Raw genomic sequence first — 20,037 nt, 5'->3', positions numbered from 1 at the left:
AATGTAAATATCAAAATCCACACTTGGGTTGTCTCAAACAACTACTTATGTGTAGTGGTTCTAAAGATATTAGAACAGTCTTTACATTTTCAATAGTATGAAATACAGCCTTATGTGGACATTCTGAGCAAAACGAAATGTGGTTTTTCCTTCAAAATCTACCGACAAAGCTACCTATACATGGACTGTAATCAAAAGAGTTTAAGTGATGGTGCCTTACCTGGAATACATGAGAACTAGCCTGTGTCTTGACTCCGTCATCTTGTCTGTGAATGGTATCTTCCACACCTCGTTTAGCACGGGATCTAGCAAAGTCTTCATATAATTGCACCTGTAAACATGTAACATTTCACGTCAGTTCAACGTTTTTAGGTACTGAGCCCCTATGACCCAAAGGCAAATTTATTTCATGATATTTACCCAATTACCAGATCAGAAAAGCAACAGAAAACTACCTAGGATTGTTAAAAGTGAAAAAATCACATAAAGTGGCATTAGACAGTTTTTGGCTTTAACTCCTACATACATATTGCCAAGTAATGTTTTATTGCCTTTTTCTAGGCCACCAGCCCATGTGCAAAATCACTCAAACTGTGGAAAGTGAGAAAAATATGGTAATAAATGAATAAATAAATGATCTTTGTTCATCCTAAACAACTTCAGAAATTTGTTGAATGGTCGCCACAAAAGCAGTGCCCTCGCACTGAAGAAGCAGGAGGAGGAGTGTCAGGGGAAAACCTGCATTGTTCGGCAGGGTCAAACTGAGCATCACCCTTCTTACATACAGACCTGGTTAATTTTTTAAACAAACCCACATGACACTGGGAAGGTTTGTAACCCAGACTGCATTGGTAAGAGGCATACAACCTTAGTAATCACTCAGCCACTGACAAATGATAAACTGTTCAACATACCTGCAATGGACTGAGTTCACAGTAATAATCTTGCATAATCTTAGGTGGAAGGTCATCAAGTACATCTTCTTTGAGTCTTCTAAGTAGAAATGGTAGTACCTGACGATGTAATGACTCCATAGCTAATGCTCCTGCTTCTTGCTCCTTGGACGAACTCTTTGCATCACGACTTTGTAAAATTGGTTTGGCAAATTTTGCTGTAAATTGTTTCTCTGTTCCCAGAAAGCCAGGCATCAAGAAGTCAAATAAAGACCACAGTTCTATTACATTATTCTGCAATTAATCAGAACACATGGACATTGCTTTCATCAGCTAAATCTCATTGTTTGGGTCAAACAGCAACAAAGAAAAATCTAAATATATAATATTTTCTCATATTTCTCATATTAGACAGACAGACAGACAGACAGACAGACAGTCAATCTGTCCATCTGTCAATCCAGCTATTCTACTATCCATTATATAGCCATCCATCCATCCATCCATCCATCCATCCGCTCACCCACCTACCAATTTCTTTCTAGCCATTCCATCCACCAACTCACTCATCCATCCATCCCATTATCTATCCATAAACCACCAACCACCCACATAAGCATCTTTTCATCTCCTAGGCTTTTCAATAAATTTATTTAGTTTAGACATGTCTATACCTGTATAGGTGTTCCAGACAGTTTAGATAGTTCAGTCCCTCCCTCTGTCTATCACTTCATCAACAAACCCATCTTTCCATCGTATTAGTATTTTCAATAAATCTAATTTAATGTTCACATGTCCATACCTGTATAGGTGTTCCAGACAGTATAACCCTATGGTTTGCATTTAGCTGTTTGACAGCCTTTGATAGCTTAGTTTTACCATTCTTGATAATATGTCCTTCGTCTAGTATGCAGTAATTCCAGTCAATTCCCCTGTAATAAAACATTAAAATATTATGTCCACAGTTCTAAAATCAAATTCTTGACTTAGTCCAAAACATCAAACTAGTTTGTCCACAGTTCTAACATCAAATTCTTGACTTAGTACTAAACATCAAACTAGTTTGTCCACAGTTCTAACATCAAATTCTTGACTTAGTACAAGACATAAATTTAGTTTGTCCACAGTTCTAACATCAAATTCTTCAAATACAGGTCAAAGACACAATACAATTTGTATTATCGACAAATTTTCCCTCGGGTAGAAAAATGCAACATTGACAAGATATGTTAGAACTTACATAGTAGTATAACCATGCAGCCCCAAGGAAAATTATAAATACATATACATGCAGGTATGTCATTTTCGTTACTTTTCAACTAAACTTTTATCACAGTCTATTCCTTTTACAAAAGATATAACATTTTTTGACCAAAAAATAATATTTTATCAACATTCCAGAGTTCTATGTTCATAGTGACTGCCATACTTTGACATGTGTATATATGGTGTGTTTGTAGTTATCAGTCATACCATACATGACGTTATTACAGTTGGAAAAAGATGGAATACTAGATTTATAAATTACCAATGAAAATTGATGGAACAGTTTTCATGATCATATTTCACTTTCAATTTTACAACATGGAATAAATTTAGTCCACATTCAAGGTTGTATATTCCCTGAAGGTACTAATAAACACACTACTAACCAAAACTTCCTCCCACACAGTCTGACTTTTGACCCAATAGTGCTCATTATGGGAGTAATTTCTGCCTCACTTTCTGTTAGTCATTCACGTACTAAAACATCCTTCTTGTATCAATTTTTATGACAGGTTTGATGAAATGATAATACCACATAGGACTAACTCACAGTGTTGCCTATGTTCAGTAAAGTAAACTTTCATTCTTTTCGGAGATGGTTTTGCTGGATATAATGTTTATATCTTACAGTTTTTTATCCACTTTTTGTCATGCTGTAAAACCAACACCAACACCCCCCCCCACCCCAAATCTTCCAACACTGACCTATGGCCCTTTCCTTGAAACTGTGCTACAGCAAAATGAATATATAATACAAAGTACTCACAAACAAACATGAGATTAAAAACACAGTTGAACAGACAATGTACTATCTGTAAACCATTTGTCTACAACACTATTTTACTAGAATTTGTTATAAACAATGACATTTAATAGGTAAACAAGATGTGTACTGTACTTACTTGAAAAAATCAATGTCATTCCTCACGATATCATAGGATGCCACAACTAAATTATGTTTCTTGACTTTACCTCGAAGTCTGTGTATTAACAGAAGAAGAACTATCAATATCTCAGGAACACAAATGCTATAGATTCAAGAGTTCATCATCAAAAAAAAAATGGGTTCATTATATCTCAAAAATAAAAGAATTTAGTAAGCTTACTCTGGCTTTCTGTGCATTTGTAATGTGTGACAAAAGGACAAGTTCAAGATGACAATGTAAAAGTTTACACACACACAAGCCATTACCAGAGTACCCATCAATGACCAGTAAAGATGTACTCAAAATAACTGAATCACTACCAGTAAAAGTTTGGTGTATTTTAAAGGGGATAAAAAACCAACCAATCACTACAAATTAGTTACACTAGTGTTTTTTAAAGTCTTTGTTCAATTGAACACCACAAGAAATCAAGTTCATACCGTAATCTTTCCACTGGTGGTCCTGTGTAGTGTAAAGGGTTGAGGTACTGAGGTGTTACAAATTTCTCTACTTCATAAACCCAATGACCAGTCAGTGTTGGAGGGCATACCACTAATGATGGTAAAGGGGCACAGTCTGGCCTTTGAGAAACCTACAAATAAACAATGTATGCATTCTTTAACTGCTGACATATACCAGATGCAGAATTATGCTGACAATGAAAATATCTTTCAAATTAATAGATTCCAATGAAGAATTATTTTGAGAATGAATATTCATGGCTTCTGACATCATAGTATCAAATGAATATTCATGGTTTCTGACATCATAGTATCAAATGAATATTCATGGTTCTGACATCATAGTATCAAATGAATATTCATGGTTCTGACATCATAGTATCAAATGAATATTCATGGTTCTGACATCATAGTATCAAATGAATATTCATGGTTTCTGACATCATAGTATCAAATGAATATTCATGGGTTCTGACATCATAGTATCAAATGAATATTCATGGTTTCTGACATCATAGTATCAAATGAATATTCATGGTTCTGACATCATAGTATCAAATGAATATTCATGGTTCTGACATCATAGTATCAAATGAAATTTTCAACTCACAAAGTCAAAGTCAGCAAAAATTTGGATTTGAGTCAACATTTTTTTTTGACTTGTGAGTAGAAATTTTCATATGATAAAAGAACTATTCTGCAGTGAGTGAAGAATGCCAGAGGTTCAAGTCAAAAGTTCTCAGTAATCCTGTCATAAGTCTAGTTGTGTCATCGCTTGAAGGTCCACTTTGATGTTGGATTAGCCTTGGAAAACATATGTCTGACAGAGCTATAGTTGGTGCAGAACAAATGATTCCATATAATCCTTAGTAGGATAATGTCTAATGTAATGACCAAGGATTGACACATGGCCCTTTAAGTATGCTACAGAGAGTAATACAACAGGTAGTCTTGCTGCTAGATCCCTTGGGCTATTTTGCTCACTTTGACGGCGACAAAAGGTCGCTTTAAGTGAGAGCAATAGCCTCATATCTATCAGAAGAAAGCCTGTGGTCTAGCTGTAAGACTATACAACAGGTACCTTTACAAATACCTTAAAAGGACCACTTCAGATTAGGATTAAAATCTAGGTGTGAAAATCAGTTATTTGGCAGAGTTATAGAAAAAGTTGGTCCAGAATGAAAGACTGATCCCACGTAATTATTAAGATAACATTAACGCAATGACCTGGTATTGAAACGTAACCCTTTAAAACAATTTTCTGTAGATTTTTTTGGTTCATTTGAAATGCATATGCTGATATTTGACGTCACATAAATTCCAATGTAATTATGTACAAATGACATAGTTGGTGATATCCACACCTTCAGAACTTACTTTATATTTCTGTTCTCTGTCGACATGGTCACCTGCTACGATACATAGAGACTGAAGTGTTTTACCAAGTCCCATGTCATCACATAGAATACCATGAAGTTTGTATTTGTTCAGAAAATATAACCAATTAACACCATCCTACAAATAATGGCAAAAATAATCTGTGTGATTCAAGTATTATGATGACAAGATCAAAAGTAATCTGATCACCAGAGCACAAATTACAAAAATGTACATTCAAATTAGATTAGGGTGGAATGTAACATAAACAAAAAAATTCTACTTTATATGATTTCATGACATTCTTAGACAGTTCCGTACAATACAAAGCTTCAAAAACAAAGGCTTCGGTGTTATGGCAAAAAATCTATGTAACATTTTAATCAACTGGATTTGTTTTTATCACTTATTGGCCACTGCAACATTCACAAATGGTCAAATACAAATTTCGTCATCAAAATAGTTTTGTACCTGTTGATATTTTCTAAGTTCTGCCTGTATCGGTACTGGTATTTTGTAATTATCAAGTTTACGACTGTCTAACAGCTGTTCTAAGAATCTTCGTTCCCTTGCTTTCTGTTCTATAAGTTCTGCTGTCATTGTTGGAGGGTTTGGGATTCCAGCCTGTCAAAAAAACAAGGTATGATTTTAAAAAATTCTCAAGTTACAAACAAATACTATAAATTATGTTTCCATAGTAATTGACATTACAAAATCTCATGAGATGCGAATACAAATGTGGTGCACTCAAATATCTACATGAGTGCTGCAGCTATACTTTCATCAGTAGTGAGCAAAAGTGCAGTAGAAAACACTGCAAGCACACATGCAGATAGCCTGAGTATCCACATTAGCACTAACACTTCATGGGGTTCTGTTATGTTGAACCACAACAGCAAATGTCATAAAAAGTACTGTGTTCACATGATTTAGTGTACATGGAACATTTAGGTGTGAAATATATAGTATCCTTGGTATTGCACTGCAATGCAAATACTAATAATATGCACATACACAGATACAAGTAATCGCATCGAGCACTTTCAAAATATCATGATTTGTCACTTTTCCCCTTATTCCCATAACAGAATTATTTGGATAAACAATTAATTTGTATGAAATAATTTATAATTACATATAATTAGTAGGAACAATATGCATAGTTATCATTTTATTAGAACAATCGACCAGATCGAGGTTAAAGTTCAAAACGCATTCTTCTTTATATCTTATAGCAGTAGGGCAATGTCAAAGTTCAAAGTTCAAAGTGTACTGTGCTTCATCACAGCCTTACCTCTATTGGCATAAGCCTTATGAGTGTAGCAAAACAATGTGTGGCCATGAGTCGAACACTTTCCAAAGGATCAGTCATTCTACCAAGCACAGGAACTACTAACAGGACTATGAAGGGGACAATGTCAAACTGTAGCATGTCAATCACATCTGAACACAACAGTTAGGGAAAACACAGAATTTAGAAGTGACATAGAAAGGCCAGTGTTGAATTACGGTTGAAATTTGGTTGTGAAAAAACAGTAGTCTGAGAGAGGTATAGAAAAAGTTGGTCCTGAACAAAAGAATGATCATATTTGATCCCTAGACTGTGCTGATAAGATAGCAACTACTCCAAAACCATGGGATTTAAAACACTGGGGTTTAAAGTGACCACATGGATGAGGATTAGGTATTTATTTTGGATTTTTAATTTATAAAACAACTTTATCATGACATTCTACTTCAAAAATCAATGTGAAACAACATAGACCAAGTCCTTGTTTGTAACTCAATAAATTGCAAAAGGCTGATAAGAGTGTAAAATGTTGTGTTATTGTACAATAACAAACCTTTTTACACATTTAAAAAAAAAAATTTTCTCAATGTATTGAGTTACAAACACATACTTAGTCAATGTTGTTTCACATTGGTTTTTCAAGTAGAAAACCATGATAAAATTGTTTTATAAATGAAAAATCCAAAATAAATAACCCAATCTTAATCAATATGGTCACTTTTAAGGGAATCATTAATTTTATCCAGGATTACAGACGCTGGTATTTAATTTCAACACTAAAGAAACCTTCACGCGCTAAACTTTTAGTTCTCTGATGAGGAAAATTGGCAGATCTGAAGTCTACTCATCACTTACTTTGCCAACGACAGTGAAAGTAATAAAGAAGAAATAAAAAAAAAAAATTTCATTCAGCAGCGCCAACAAACAGGTGTGCAAAGTAACAAAAGGATACTGATGAGTGTTTCTATGGCACCCTGTCTCTTGATTTCATTCTCTGATGCACCTAGAGAGGGCAGTACTTTAGTTACAACATATACCATGGTTTCCATGGTGACCACTTTACTGAGTACACCTATAGACCTTGCTGCCATGTAACGGACTGCTGTGTAGGGATACTCCAAACAAACACACAGATGAGGTAGGCTTTCTAAAAGCTATAAAGAAAGCAGAAATTGAAAATAATTGATGTTCTATATTATCATCTTCTCATGCACATATCTAATTGCTGGGTGACATCCACAATGTCTGTTACACCCAGAATATTACATAATACCTTGTACAAGCTAAGTTATAGGTGTTCCAACAACAAATATGGGATTTATTTTTTGGTTGTTCTACATCCATGACAACATGCGTCTATGTCATTTGGTTCTGTCATACTTGAAATTTGAGTCAAAATGTTCAAAATCATTTATTTTCTATCTTTTTTTTTCTTAAATTAAGCTTGCATATGTAAGCATTATTACATTCATCTCTCATATCAGCTGGAAAATACTAATGACAAATGACACAAGATTACTACTGTCTTCAACTCGTCGTGGCAGTGCCCCTTAACCCACGGTAGTATGTTCCCCGTGGCTATAGACAGTGTCTTCTCCAGTTCTCCTAAATGTTATTTCTTTGAGGTTCACAACAAAAACATTGAAAATGGACCTTACCATACGTAGAACACTTACTTTAGAATGAAGACTGGAATGTAAAACTGATGTCAGCACCTCAAATACTTGTAAACTGTTGACGAGGTCTTGTGCTAAATTATCATTGTCTTGAAAAGATGCAGGATCTGAGTAGGAATCACCACAGAAATTATGTTATCACACTATTAAAGTAAAATGTGTGGTAAGATTTTGGCAATTTCACCAAGAATCAAAGAATACACCAATCTGAGAAGTTAACTTTACCAGGTGCACATAGAGATATGTGGCCATATCCTGATCAGACAACTTGACTTTACCAGGTGCACCCTGTCAATCTGACATTATTATTTGTATATACTATTAGACATATATGGTCAAATCTGACTTTACCAGGTGCACATAGACGTATGGTCACATACCCTGATATCTGATCTTACCAGATGTACATAGACATATATATATATAGTCATACCCTCACAATCTAACTTTAACATGTGCAACAATACAGATACACAAAAAAAGCGTCCTTACATAAATATATATATATCTATAGTTTAGTGCCAACTTACCAAATTGTTGTGGTTTTATGTGTTGATACAACACAGCAGTCATTGCTTCCCATAACTTGTTAAGCTTGAGTCTTACATCTTCACCAAAATACTTGGCCAGAGTTGTCAGTGCATAGTTAGCCCCTCTCCTCTGTAGTCGTTCTGATGCATTACTGGTATCTTCATCACCTCGGATTTCATCCAGATTGGTGTTATCAATCACATACCTACTTCTGTTGGAATGAGGACCTCTCCTAGGAATGGTGCTCAATATGGCTGCCTTTATATCAAAGAAACAAAAACGTAATGAACAAACAGATTGCAGTGATTTTTGTCAAGGGTGGTAATATCTGACTGACTTTCCTTGGTTTTTTTACCAGGGTCCCCACCTGTTATGGTACAAGGTATCAAAATTGATGTAAAACTTTACCATATCCCATTCACCTGTTACAACAGTCCATCACATGGGCATTACAATTTAAGTTTCCCTTATCCAGTAACCATCAGACACAATGACCAGGTAGAATGTGTATACGGAAGCATGTACCACCAGTATGTGCCTCTCTCCAAAGATGTGTATTTTACTTTTTATAGAGCCTGGGGAAGATGTGGGAATGTATGGCACATTTTTAATGATAGCCAAATTTTGTTGTTGTGAGTCAAAATGAGAAAAACTGGGATTTCTTGTGAGTCACCACATAGTGAGAGATGGGGGAACACCAAATTTTGGTGCGTCACTAGAAATTGTGTGCGTCAGTGGCGCATCAAATCGGCTTAGAGGGCACACTGCCCCTGCCTATATAAAACTCAATAAATCTGTACAACAGAGATGTGATTACAAGTTTGTTTATCACTATAATTCACCATCTCTGGTTCAAGACTTGGACAACAAATACAGAGAAATATAAGAACTTGATAATTTCTAAAACTTCACACCTGGAACACTCAGTTTTTTTCTTTTAATCTGTCTGTTTATACGACATCATTGCAAGTCTGGGGGAAAAAAGCATCTATTTCCTGTGAGTTTAATCATTTCAAACAAAAGAATATCAAATCATTTTTCACAGGATTGTATAACAGCATTCTAGGAATTGATACTCATGCAACCAATCATTTCAGTCTGTAATAATTCATTCAATGATGAATTAACTTCAATGTGATATATTACCCTGCAGGCATGTTCTTATTTCCTTCCTTCTCAAATTCAGATTAGATTCTGTTACGTCTTTGAAGTGTTTTTTTTTTGTATTTATATGAAAGTCACACCTTTGAGCCTTTTTTTTTTTTTACAGATTAGCCTTGAATGAAACCTGACCTACGGATTTGTATCTCAGGGGCTTTTGAATAATTTATCACCATATCATTCTCTTCTTCCTCAACTTACACAATTCTACATTTACACAATTCTACGTTTTACTTGTTACTCAGATATCTAGACTTTAAAGATACATCATGTCACTCCACACGCACTGGCCTTCTCAGAGAGGGGGGCTGACCGATGAGTGAGGGTGCCCTGTCACTGCATACCTTACAGACTATGAGATATCACTCTATGGTTTTTTTTACTTTCATTATCTATAGACACAACTTGACAATTACAGTATGTACATGTCACTGCTACTTCATAGATTATTTCAGTGGATGTGAATTAATTAAAATAATGAATCAATGGATGCTGAATTTTTAGGGGCACACAAATGGGGTGGAGAGGGCAGTTGGTCTGGAGATTGCCTAAGAATGCCTCATCCCTTTCTCCCTTCATGTGTTGTATATTTCATTATGCACTTAGTTGCAGCTTGGCAAATCAGTGAATCCCAGTCGTATAAGTATAAACATTATTATAATTATGACACTTTGATTCACTGTTTATACGATGGAATTTTTTTTACATTTCTATCCTGTCTTTCCCAAAGTTCAGGTATTGTCAAGTGTTGATATTACCCAAAATATATAGTCTTTCGCACTTATTTCATTATTTTGATACGTCATCAAAAACAAACAAAAAACCTGCAAAATACCAAATAACCCTCAGAGTAGTCTTGCTGCTAGACTCCTAGGGCTATTCTGCTCACTGTGAAGGCTACCTAAGGTCGCTGGTGAGAGTGATAGCCTGAATGGTGTTCACCCTCGATTGCACCTTTCAGAAACAGAGTGTTGAGAAGAAAGCCCGGGGGTCTAGCAGCTAGACTACCCTCAGAGTTGCTTAGCACTGTTTATTTTGCTACAATTATACATAAATTTATTAACTTCACAAACTTATACTTGATATTTTTTTACTAACACCAACCACAATTCTTACCTGCTGTTGTTTGACAAGAGTAAGGATTCCTATATGTTTGTTACACTGTTCAGTCCAACTCATATTTCCAAAGGCAGTGGGTGTACCGGGTCGTCCTCCATTACTGTTACTTGAGCTTCCAGTGTCTAACATTGCCACACTGGGTATAGGCTGGGTAACGTTGGGTGTATGATTACTATCAACACATAGACTGCTACATAGATTCTTAATGATTTTAGGGTTTGGTGATGGGGTTCGGTCAACGCATAACTGTAAAAGTCGGGCTAAACTATTGGCTGCATGCCTCTGTAAATCAAATCATAATTTGTATATTAGAATTACTAATGATTTGTTTTTGCACAAAATGTTTCATAAACCCAAAATGAAAAAAAATGATCACATGACTTCAGAATATAGGGTAGGTAGGTGGGAGTTTTATTTTATTTTATTTTATTTTTTTATTTTTTTTATTGAGAAATTGCTTCGACCTACAGACAATATACTAGTACTTCTTGGTCATAATACTTGTGTGATAGTTTTTTGAGGTGTAATAAAATTAAATGAAGACAATTATATGAAAAGTAGATAAACACAATATACAGACTGTATTGAATAAATTCAATTGACATTTTTTGAAAGACTTGATTTCTCTGAAATGGGATTTTTAAAAAGAACTGACCAAAGAAACTTTGGCAAGAAAATTAGTTTATTTTCAGATATTGTTGATGGAATTCAGGAAATTTGTTATCTGTACATTACAGACAGCTTTCTGTTGATTCTTACAATTTGAATTTATGAAATATTTACCTGCATAAGAGAGCTTTCTTCTTTCTTGATTGTCTCCATAAGAGGTTTAATAATAGGATTAAGTTTATCTGGAAGTGACTTTAACGCCACAACAGCACCTGCTAATGCTGCTTGTACTCTGACATAAAAAAACACAAATACCAAGAGAATTACATTATACAACCTGTGAAAAATCACCGATGTGTTTCCTTGCTTGTGGTAAACAGGAATGAGACAGGGTTCATGCAAAGACATATATGTAATCTGCGTGGGCAACTTATCAAAGTATAAACACCACAGCAGCCAAGATCCCATGACTCTGTTCCTGATAGAATGCTACACTTTATAACATTGAGTGTGGGTGTTAGTGTTACATCACAAATTACACAGATATAAACAAACCGATAAAATCGTCACATGAATTACCGACACTAAAAGGCACCTACTCTTATTTTTGTATCAGCTGTATTGATGTTTTTACCTAATCTTTTCTTTGCATGAAGTCTTTCCTATGCTCACTTCATTCAAATAAACACGCTGGTGTTTTTTTGCAGTTTGTATCTGTTTTAAGGAAGAACACGCTGTGGGGACAATTTTGTTGTAACTTCAAAATAGCTCAAATTATCAATACCTTTGACTTACAAAAGCTTGTTTCTTGGTCCTTTAGAAATCATCACAGAAATTTGGTTATTCTTGAAATCATCATCAAATACTTTCATATCAAGTTAAAAATACAGAATTTACTAACCAAATATAGTGACATCATCACTTGAAATTTACAACTGCTGACATCACACTGTGGACGAATTCAACCTGTTACAAACAGGGAAAGTAAACAACTGAATTGGGCTAATAACACTTGCCACATGTTGGAAATACAGAGACTTGTAATAGTTCACGTTCACAAACAAATTTCCAGTCCGCCTGGAATTTCATGTACACATGAAGAGTCCATAAAACTGTTCTTATTCAATGATGGAATGTAATACAAGTATCTACTGTTCCAACATGGTGAGTCAAGTGTTATTAATCCAATTCATTTGTTTACTTTCCCTGTTTGTAATAGGTTTTGTTTGCCCATGTTCTGATGTCAGCAGTTGTACTTAAACTAGTACTCATTTATCACTGCTTGCTATTTCTCCCTGTCTACTACTGGTTTTCACTACACTGAGACTTCTCCCTTCACACTTTGACTAATAAAGACAACAGTATTTTGAATTCTTACCTGATACTAAGTTTTTGTTGTTCTGTGTTTATTTCAGTAATGGACGATAATACCTGTTGACATAAATCTTTGATAGACTGCTGTACTTTTGATGGCAGTGTACACTGTGAAACCTGTCCAAGGATACCCTGGGCAGTTCCTCTCGCCTGCTCCACTGTAAACATACTATCAGAATAAACAGACATATTAGCATTTTTTTGTTTACGTTATGAATATCTGTAATTACCGGTACAGGGTATCTTTGCTGTTGGACATTGCATCATGGGAGTCAACAGAAATTATGTATTCGAGTTGCACAATGAATATTCATGAGATGTTTTACACTGAAGGATTTAGATACTCAGGACTCATGAATATTCAGTGTGCAAACATGAATATATTATTTCTGCTGACTCCCATGATGCAATAGTCCATAGCAAAGATACCCTATAACTGCACAAGATCAACTCGATGTTTCTCTGAAATCACAAATAATTGTAGGTGATGTAAACTCATGAAATGACTTTCCAGAATCCATAGTTTATGCAAAGGTCTCTATTTCCTGGAGTGGTGTTCCCCTTTAACTAAACAACATCAGCAATCAAAAACACAATACTAGATTTGAATTGCTATATAAACAATTATTTCAATGTAGAATATTTACAATTTGTAATCATTCTTTTAACAATCTGGATGCCTTAAAAATGACCATTAAAAGTCAGAAGGATATCAGGAACTTACTATTCCTTTCCCTGAGTGTCTGCCACATTAGAGTGGAACTATACTATACTAAGTTTAGCACAACAGAACCCTATATTTCTTGAATCTTACAAAAAAAGGTGAAAAACCATTGCAGCCCTCTATGGCCACATCAGACAAAAATCACAACATCACTGAAAGTAAGATGGCAACAGCACAAGTCTGTATTGGATGACAATTACTGCTAACTACTGAAATTTTGGATTTTTTAATAAAACAAAAGGTAAGAATACAATGGTAATGCCCTTAAAAATCTAATGAATCATGCTCACTAAAAAAAGGACTCATACATACACATAAAAAAAAATAGAATAAAAATAGTTGGTTAGATGGTGGCGAATGATATACATTGTTTATTTATTCCACTGGGTTCTATGTTCTGAGGTGGACAATTATTTCTCACTCCTTCATTGTGAGATAATTATATATTAAAAGCTGTCCTTGTCAGTCTAACAAACTATGTGGATTACTTACGTTGGAAAGGTGCTTCTCTGAACACTTCTATTGGACTCACACCATGTGTTCACTAATATCTGAAATTCAAAAATAATTTATTTGTATTGTAAATTAGAATCAAACGCCTATCTGTCTCAAATAAATAAATAGTACAAATTGCAATGGCTTAACAAAGAAATTCGGTATTCAAGTAAATCACACAAACACACATATGGAGCACACAGTTGACACAATCATACAGGCAATATAATGCTACCATGCTATTGATTACAGTAATTTTGTTCCACACTCTGATTCATACTTACCCCCCCCCCCCCCCCCATAATCATACAGGCAATATAATGCCATCCTGCTATTGATTACAGTAATTTTGTTCCACACTCTGGTTTCTGTACTTCATACTTACCACCACCCCCACCCCACCACCCATTCACTTCCAACTTGTATCACTCAGCTTCAAACATGGTTTACCTGCCTCAACTGGCACCACGTTTCATATTAATCCCTTCCCTACCATTGACCAGATCAGTAGTGCCCTTCCTCTACATGTTCTAACCATGTGATATTGCTGCCTTACAGTTCTACTGTACAGTCTCTTTTTCTAAGCCAATAGCTTACCTAGAACACAGTTTATGTTCTTAGATATCACACTGTGGGCTAAGAAGAGTCTTTGAAGTTCAAAAACACTACACAGAGACTGTATATGAAACTGGTACAGTTACTGAGTAAAGACTGGGTAATACTTTGTACAAAAACACAAGTACTCACCTGACATTCAGTAAAGACTGGGTAATACTTTGTACAAACACACAAGTACTCACCTGACATTCAGTTTGTAATCTCATAAAAGGAGCAGACACTTCATCATAATATACATTACTACATAAATCTTCTAATAATTTACTCTTGATTATGTCTGCACATCTACAGTCCTGTGACAGGGGTAAAAGAGAAAAACATTCTAGATTAGTGAATATCACAAAATTTGTACATACAGTCTTAGACTACTGGTATTGACTATGGTATGGTCAATACCACAGCTGTTGTACTGCAGTCTACTGGAACCTCCATGGTAACTGTTAAACCTTCCCCTTCCCCAACTTCTCTCCATGAAAATAACAGCTGCTGTCATTTGGTGTGATCTTTTTTCCCATCATTCAGTGTCAATTTAACCAACCATAAGCAAGAAAATCATAAAATATGGCTACAGCCCATTCTGTGACAACCAAACCCACTACAACCCACTCAGTCTTACCTGTGTAGCTACAGCCCATTCTGTGACAACCAAACCCACTATAACCCACTCAGTCTTACCTGTGTGACTACAGCCCATTCTCTGACAACCACACCCACTATAACCCACTCAGTCTTACCTGTGTGACTACAGCCCATTCTCTGACAACCACACCCACTACAACCCATTCAGTCTTACCTGTGTGGCTACAGCTCATTCTGTGACAACCAAACCCACTGCAACCCATTCAGTCTTACCTGTGTGGTTACAGCCCATTCTGTGACAACCAAACCCACTACAACCCACGCAGTCTTACCTGTGTAGCTACAGCCCATTTTGTAACAACCAAACCCACTGCAACCCATGCAATCTTACCTGTGTGGCTACAGCCCATTCTGTGACAACCAAACCCACTGCAACCCATGCAGTCTTACCTGTGTGACTACAGCCCATTCTGTGACAACCAAACCCACTGCAACCCATGCAGTCTTACCTGTGTAGCTACAGCCCATTCTGTGACAACCAAACCCACTGCAACCCATGCAGTCTTACCTGTGTAGCTACAGCCCATTCTGTGACAACCAAACCCACTGCAACCCATGCAGTCTTACCTGTGTGGCTACAGCCCATTCTGTGACAACCAAACCCACTATAACCCATACAGTCTTACCTGTGTAGCTACAGCCCATTCTGTGACAACCAAACCCACTATAACCCATACAGTCTTACCTATGTGGCTACAGCCCATTCTGTGACAACCCAAACCCACTATAACCCATACAGTCTTACCTGTGTGGCTACAACCCATTCTGTGACAACCAAACCCACTACAACCCATTCAGTCTTACCTGTGTGGCTACAGCCCATTCTGTGACAACCAAACCCACTACAACCCATGCACTCTTACCTGTGTGGCTACAACCCATTCTGTGACAACCAAACCCACTACAACCCATGCACTCTTACCTGTGTGGCTACAGCCCATTCTGTGACAACCAAACCCACTACAACCCATGCACTCTTACCTGTGTGGCTACAACCCATTCTGTGACAACCAAACCCACTACAACCCATGCAGTCTTACCTGTGTGGCTACATCCCATTCTGTGACAACCAAACCCACTACAACCCATGCAGTCTTACCTGTGTGGCTACAGCCCATTCTGTGACAACCAAACCCACTACAACCCATTCAGTCTTACCTGTGTGGCTACAGCCCATTCTGTGACGACCAAACCCACTACAACCCATGCAGTCTTACCTGTGTGGCTACAGCCCATTCTGTGACAACCAAACCCACTACAAATCTCTGCAAAGCTGACTTGTTATCCAAATGAAAAGCCAACAGTTGTCCTATAGACTCTGAAGCATTACTTTCTGCTGGTAGTGAACTGTCAGTAACATATACAAATAACTGTCCTAGAAGTCTGTGGACATAAAAAAGAACACAGAATTTCACATTGTTCTAGAAAAAAAACAAATAACTATCGATGTTACATCATAGATACATAGCAAATTAACTATACTAGAGTGACAATATAATTATATGCATTGTTTTCTACTATATGATTTGGAATATACTAGTAATTTTTACTCAAGAAATTTTGTGTACAAATATTGAAGCTGTTTTTCTTGTATTGCTATCAATTGCAAAACTAAAATAGTTGAAAACATTATCTTCAAAATCAAACATAAGGATGTATGACTATAAATACCCCCATCATCATCAGACAAATAACCACCCCACCATCAGATAGATAACAGACATGTTGCCATTGGTAACAGACATGTTGCCATTGGTAACAGACATGTTGCCATTAGCAACAGACATGTCTTCATCATTTGTAACATACAAGTGCTTAAAAGTCATACGACCTTCTGTGAGTGCTTGAATATCATTTCCGATTATGAATATTTTGATATGCAAACAAAAGGTTAACTAATCATTGACATTTCTCATTTCTACTCACTTTGCAGCTTTTAGTCTGGTCTGCATGACACTGTAATCTTTCTTTATAGATGATGTATCAGTTATGTTACCACCTATGTAGTGATTCTCTTCTTTACCAGGTGACGCTTTACTTCTATAAGACTTTTCCTGTGAAAATCCGACAAACAAACAAGATACAGGTAAGATAAGCAAATGGATAGTCCAAAAAATGATTCATATATAATCACGCTCAGAACAACAAAATGAAAAAAATTAATGATAAGTTACCTATAACAGAAATAAAGGAAATCTAGATTCCTCTATCAGATTTTAATCAGGTTGTATCTAAAACAGTCATGCCCTTGTTTTAATGGGTTGAAAGTTTGAAAGTGGGCCCCTTAGGTTCCCTAGAAAGAGCCACTTCAAAGGTCTGACACTATTCCCTGTGAGTTAGACAGTCATGTTATTTCCTTTGTAATATCTACTCGTTTCTGTGCAATTGACTGCTTTGAGCACAACTCTGTCTTTACATCATATGACTCACCTCCACACCATCTGCACACCATATGTAATATTTCAATTATCAATACATTTATTAGAGCTAGTTAGAATGAAGTCATTATGCCCACTAGGAATCAATGTACATACTTTATTTGTGCTATATAAAATATATTCTAAAGACCAATTTTTAAAACTGAATGCATGCTCCAAAGAGGTCTTTAAAACTGTACTCATGTTCTAAATTTGTCATTTACTAAGTGGATAGCTTCCATTTGCCTGGATTAATGCACAACATATGCTAATACATTTTGATCAATAGAATTTATTCTATACTCAGTTTGTCAAAATAAATTTGTCAGTGGGTAAATTTTGCTTTCCTTGATAACTTCACATTCAATTTCTATCAATATATTTTGGTCAAAGGATTTACTCAGTAGCATATTTAACCATTTCTTGCTATAGGCAGAACTCAAATCTTGCATTTAGGAAAAACACATACATCGGTAAATAATTTGATGATGTAATACTAAAATGTTGAGGAAAACTCCTGTATGTTTATGCTATCAAGTGTGCAAACAATAACAGAATACGATTTCAGTGCCACTGAAGTCACAAGAATAGTTTAATTATGGTTTTACATCAGGTTTTCACATTAATAGTATCTTATCAATGGAGCCATAAGGAGATTATTCTTTTGTCGTGTGGACTAACGTTTTTCTCTCTGGTTTTCAACGCCTACATTTTAAACTTGGTCTTCAAAGTAATTTTTTTTGATCAATTGGGAGACTTCACCTACCTTAATTTTATGTTTCGCTTCAATCAGCATATTTTGGTCGATTCGGAGATTAGCCGGTTGCATGATTAGGCACAGCCAAGCACTAATCCATGGACAACCTCCAGCTATCAGATAATCCACGGGACAATTTGCAAGTATTGCACACCAAACCTGGTTTAAGAGATTAACCAAAAAGTTAATCATCTAATATGGCACACCTTATATATGGATCAAAAGCTTGATTCAAAGTATGATATGAAACAGCATACCTGGATTAACAAACAAAATACCGCCAATGGCGTTGTAGCACAACTGTACAGTTTATAAAAATGTTTATCCATACGCTAGTCCATGCTAACAATAGGTGTTCATTTGCTGAATCCAGTTGCCTATCCAACCATGTTGCTATCTTTGCGATATATGCGATCATTTGGCTGTTGCTGTGGGCGTGGTCATGTTGCTAGATATATTTGCATACATTTTTGAATATTTTCGAATCTATCTAGTATCTATTAAATTATATAAATACACACATATTAATTTATCTAACTATCTATACATCTATCTATCTACTTACCTACCTACCTACCTACCTACCTATCTATCTATTTATCTATCTATTTATCTATCTACCAACCTACCTACCTACCGACCGGCCGGCCTGCCTGCCTGCCTGCCCACCCGCCTGCCTATCTATCTACTTATCTATCAAATAATATACATACACACATGTCTATCTATCTATCTATCTATCTATCTATCTATCTATCTATCTATCTATCTATCTATCTACCAGTCTGTTTATTTATCGATCAATCGATAGATCTAGCTATCTAATATGCTTGATTGATTTACTGATTATCTGTCTGTCCGTATATTTCCGCCACACTGGATGAAAAAAAGGGCTGTCTTATTTGTACTTGAGACTACAATCCTGATAATTACTTACCTTTTCAATCAATTCTACAATATCAGCTTTGTCTTCCAAGATGCACCGTTGATAGATATGCCTCAGGGCGTCTTGTAGGATAGGTGGTAACCACTGCTGGCACGGCATCTAACATTTCAAAAATAGTCATTTATTCATTAAACACAGTACATAGGATGGATTTGTTTTCAGACACAGCCAGAAGGACTTTCTTGTCTCAGAGAGATTTATACACCCCTTATACATATCAGGATTAAATTATTTGTTTTATAGAAGAAAATCCTTCACCTTCTATGTTAATATTTCATGGTATTGTTCAAACCTACTTATTTCTATGTTTCGAATGACTTCACCACAGTATAGTTCTTCAATCTGACGCAAAAAATGGAAAGAATTAAAACCCTCTAAGACGGCCAACTTTATAGAATAAAATACAACTTCAAACAATGGTAAGATGTTGACGTACGACATCACATGTGTGTATTTTTTGGGGAAAAATGACAACATATTGCTGATGTTTGAGACCTCAAATGATTAATTTCAAATTAAACAGTTTACAGTATACTTCTAACTATACTTGTCGTTTCTATGGCAACCAGACTGATAAAAGGTACGATTTTAAATCGAAAATACAAAATGTATCTTCAACATGTACATAAGCATGCATGCTTTTTCTTAACAGACCCAAACCAAGACATAATTTGTAAAATGTTACAATGAGAAACGTAAGATTATAAAAACACAACCACCCTACGGCTTAGTTGTCTTTTGTATAAAAGCACGACAT

The 20,037-nt window shown here is 35.8% G+C and overlaps 1 protein-coding gene across 1 annotated transcript in view; it reads right to left on the bottom strand.

Moving 5' to 3' along the window:
- LOC144435209 (TATA-binding protein-associated factor 172-like) overlaps nt 1–20,037 on the bottom strand; it is a 55,153-nt gene that overhangs the window by 7,100 nt on the left and 28,016 nt on the right. The window contains exons 13-32 of the mRNA XM_078123788.1: nt 19,272–19,379; nt 18,344–18,493; nt 17,087–17,214; nt 16,378–16,543; nt 14,704–14,814; nt 13,901–13,959; nt 12,689–12,853; nt 11,485–11,602; nt 10,699–10,983; nt 8,421–8,679; nt 7,891–7,997; nt 7,167–7,368; nt 6,218–6,366; nt 5,395–5,547; nt 4,924–5,061; nt 3,526–3,677; nt 3,062–3,139; nt 1,696–1,825; nt 915–1,187; nt 221–331 (exon numbers count right to left, since the gene is read on the bottom strand). Coding sequence (XP_077979914.1) covers nt 221–331; nt 915–1,187; nt 1,696–1,825; nt 3,062–3,139; nt 3,526–3,677; nt 4,924–5,061; nt 5,395–5,547; nt 6,218–6,366; nt 7,167–7,368; nt 7,891–7,997; nt 8,421–8,679; nt 10,699–10,983; nt 11,485–11,602; nt 12,689–12,853; nt 13,901–13,959; nt 14,704–14,814; nt 16,378–16,543; nt 17,087–17,214; nt 18,344–18,493; nt 19,272–19,379 — 3,042 coding nt within the window. The remainder of the gene's footprint in view (nt 1–220; nt 332–914; nt 1,188–1,695; nt 1,826–3,061; nt 3,140–3,525; nt 3,678–4,923; nt 5,062–5,394; nt 5,548–6,217; nt 6,367–7,166; nt 7,369–7,890; nt 7,998–8,420; nt 8,680–10,698; nt 10,984–11,484; nt 11,603–12,688; nt 12,854–13,900; nt 13,960–14,703; nt 14,815–16,377; nt 16,544–17,086; nt 17,215–18,343; nt 18,494–19,271; nt 19,380–20,037) is intronic.

The sequence above is a fragment of the Glandiceps talaboti genome, chromosome 5 (assembly GCF_964340395.1).
Source record: "Glandiceps talaboti chromosome 5, keGlaTala1.1, whole genome shotgun sequence".
Lineage (NCBI taxonomy): Eukaryota > Metazoa > Hemichordata > Enteropneusta > Spengelidae > Glandiceps > Glandiceps talaboti.
Note: the sequence above shows the minus strand (reverse complement) of the source record. Positions and strands in the feature narration are given on the sequence as shown.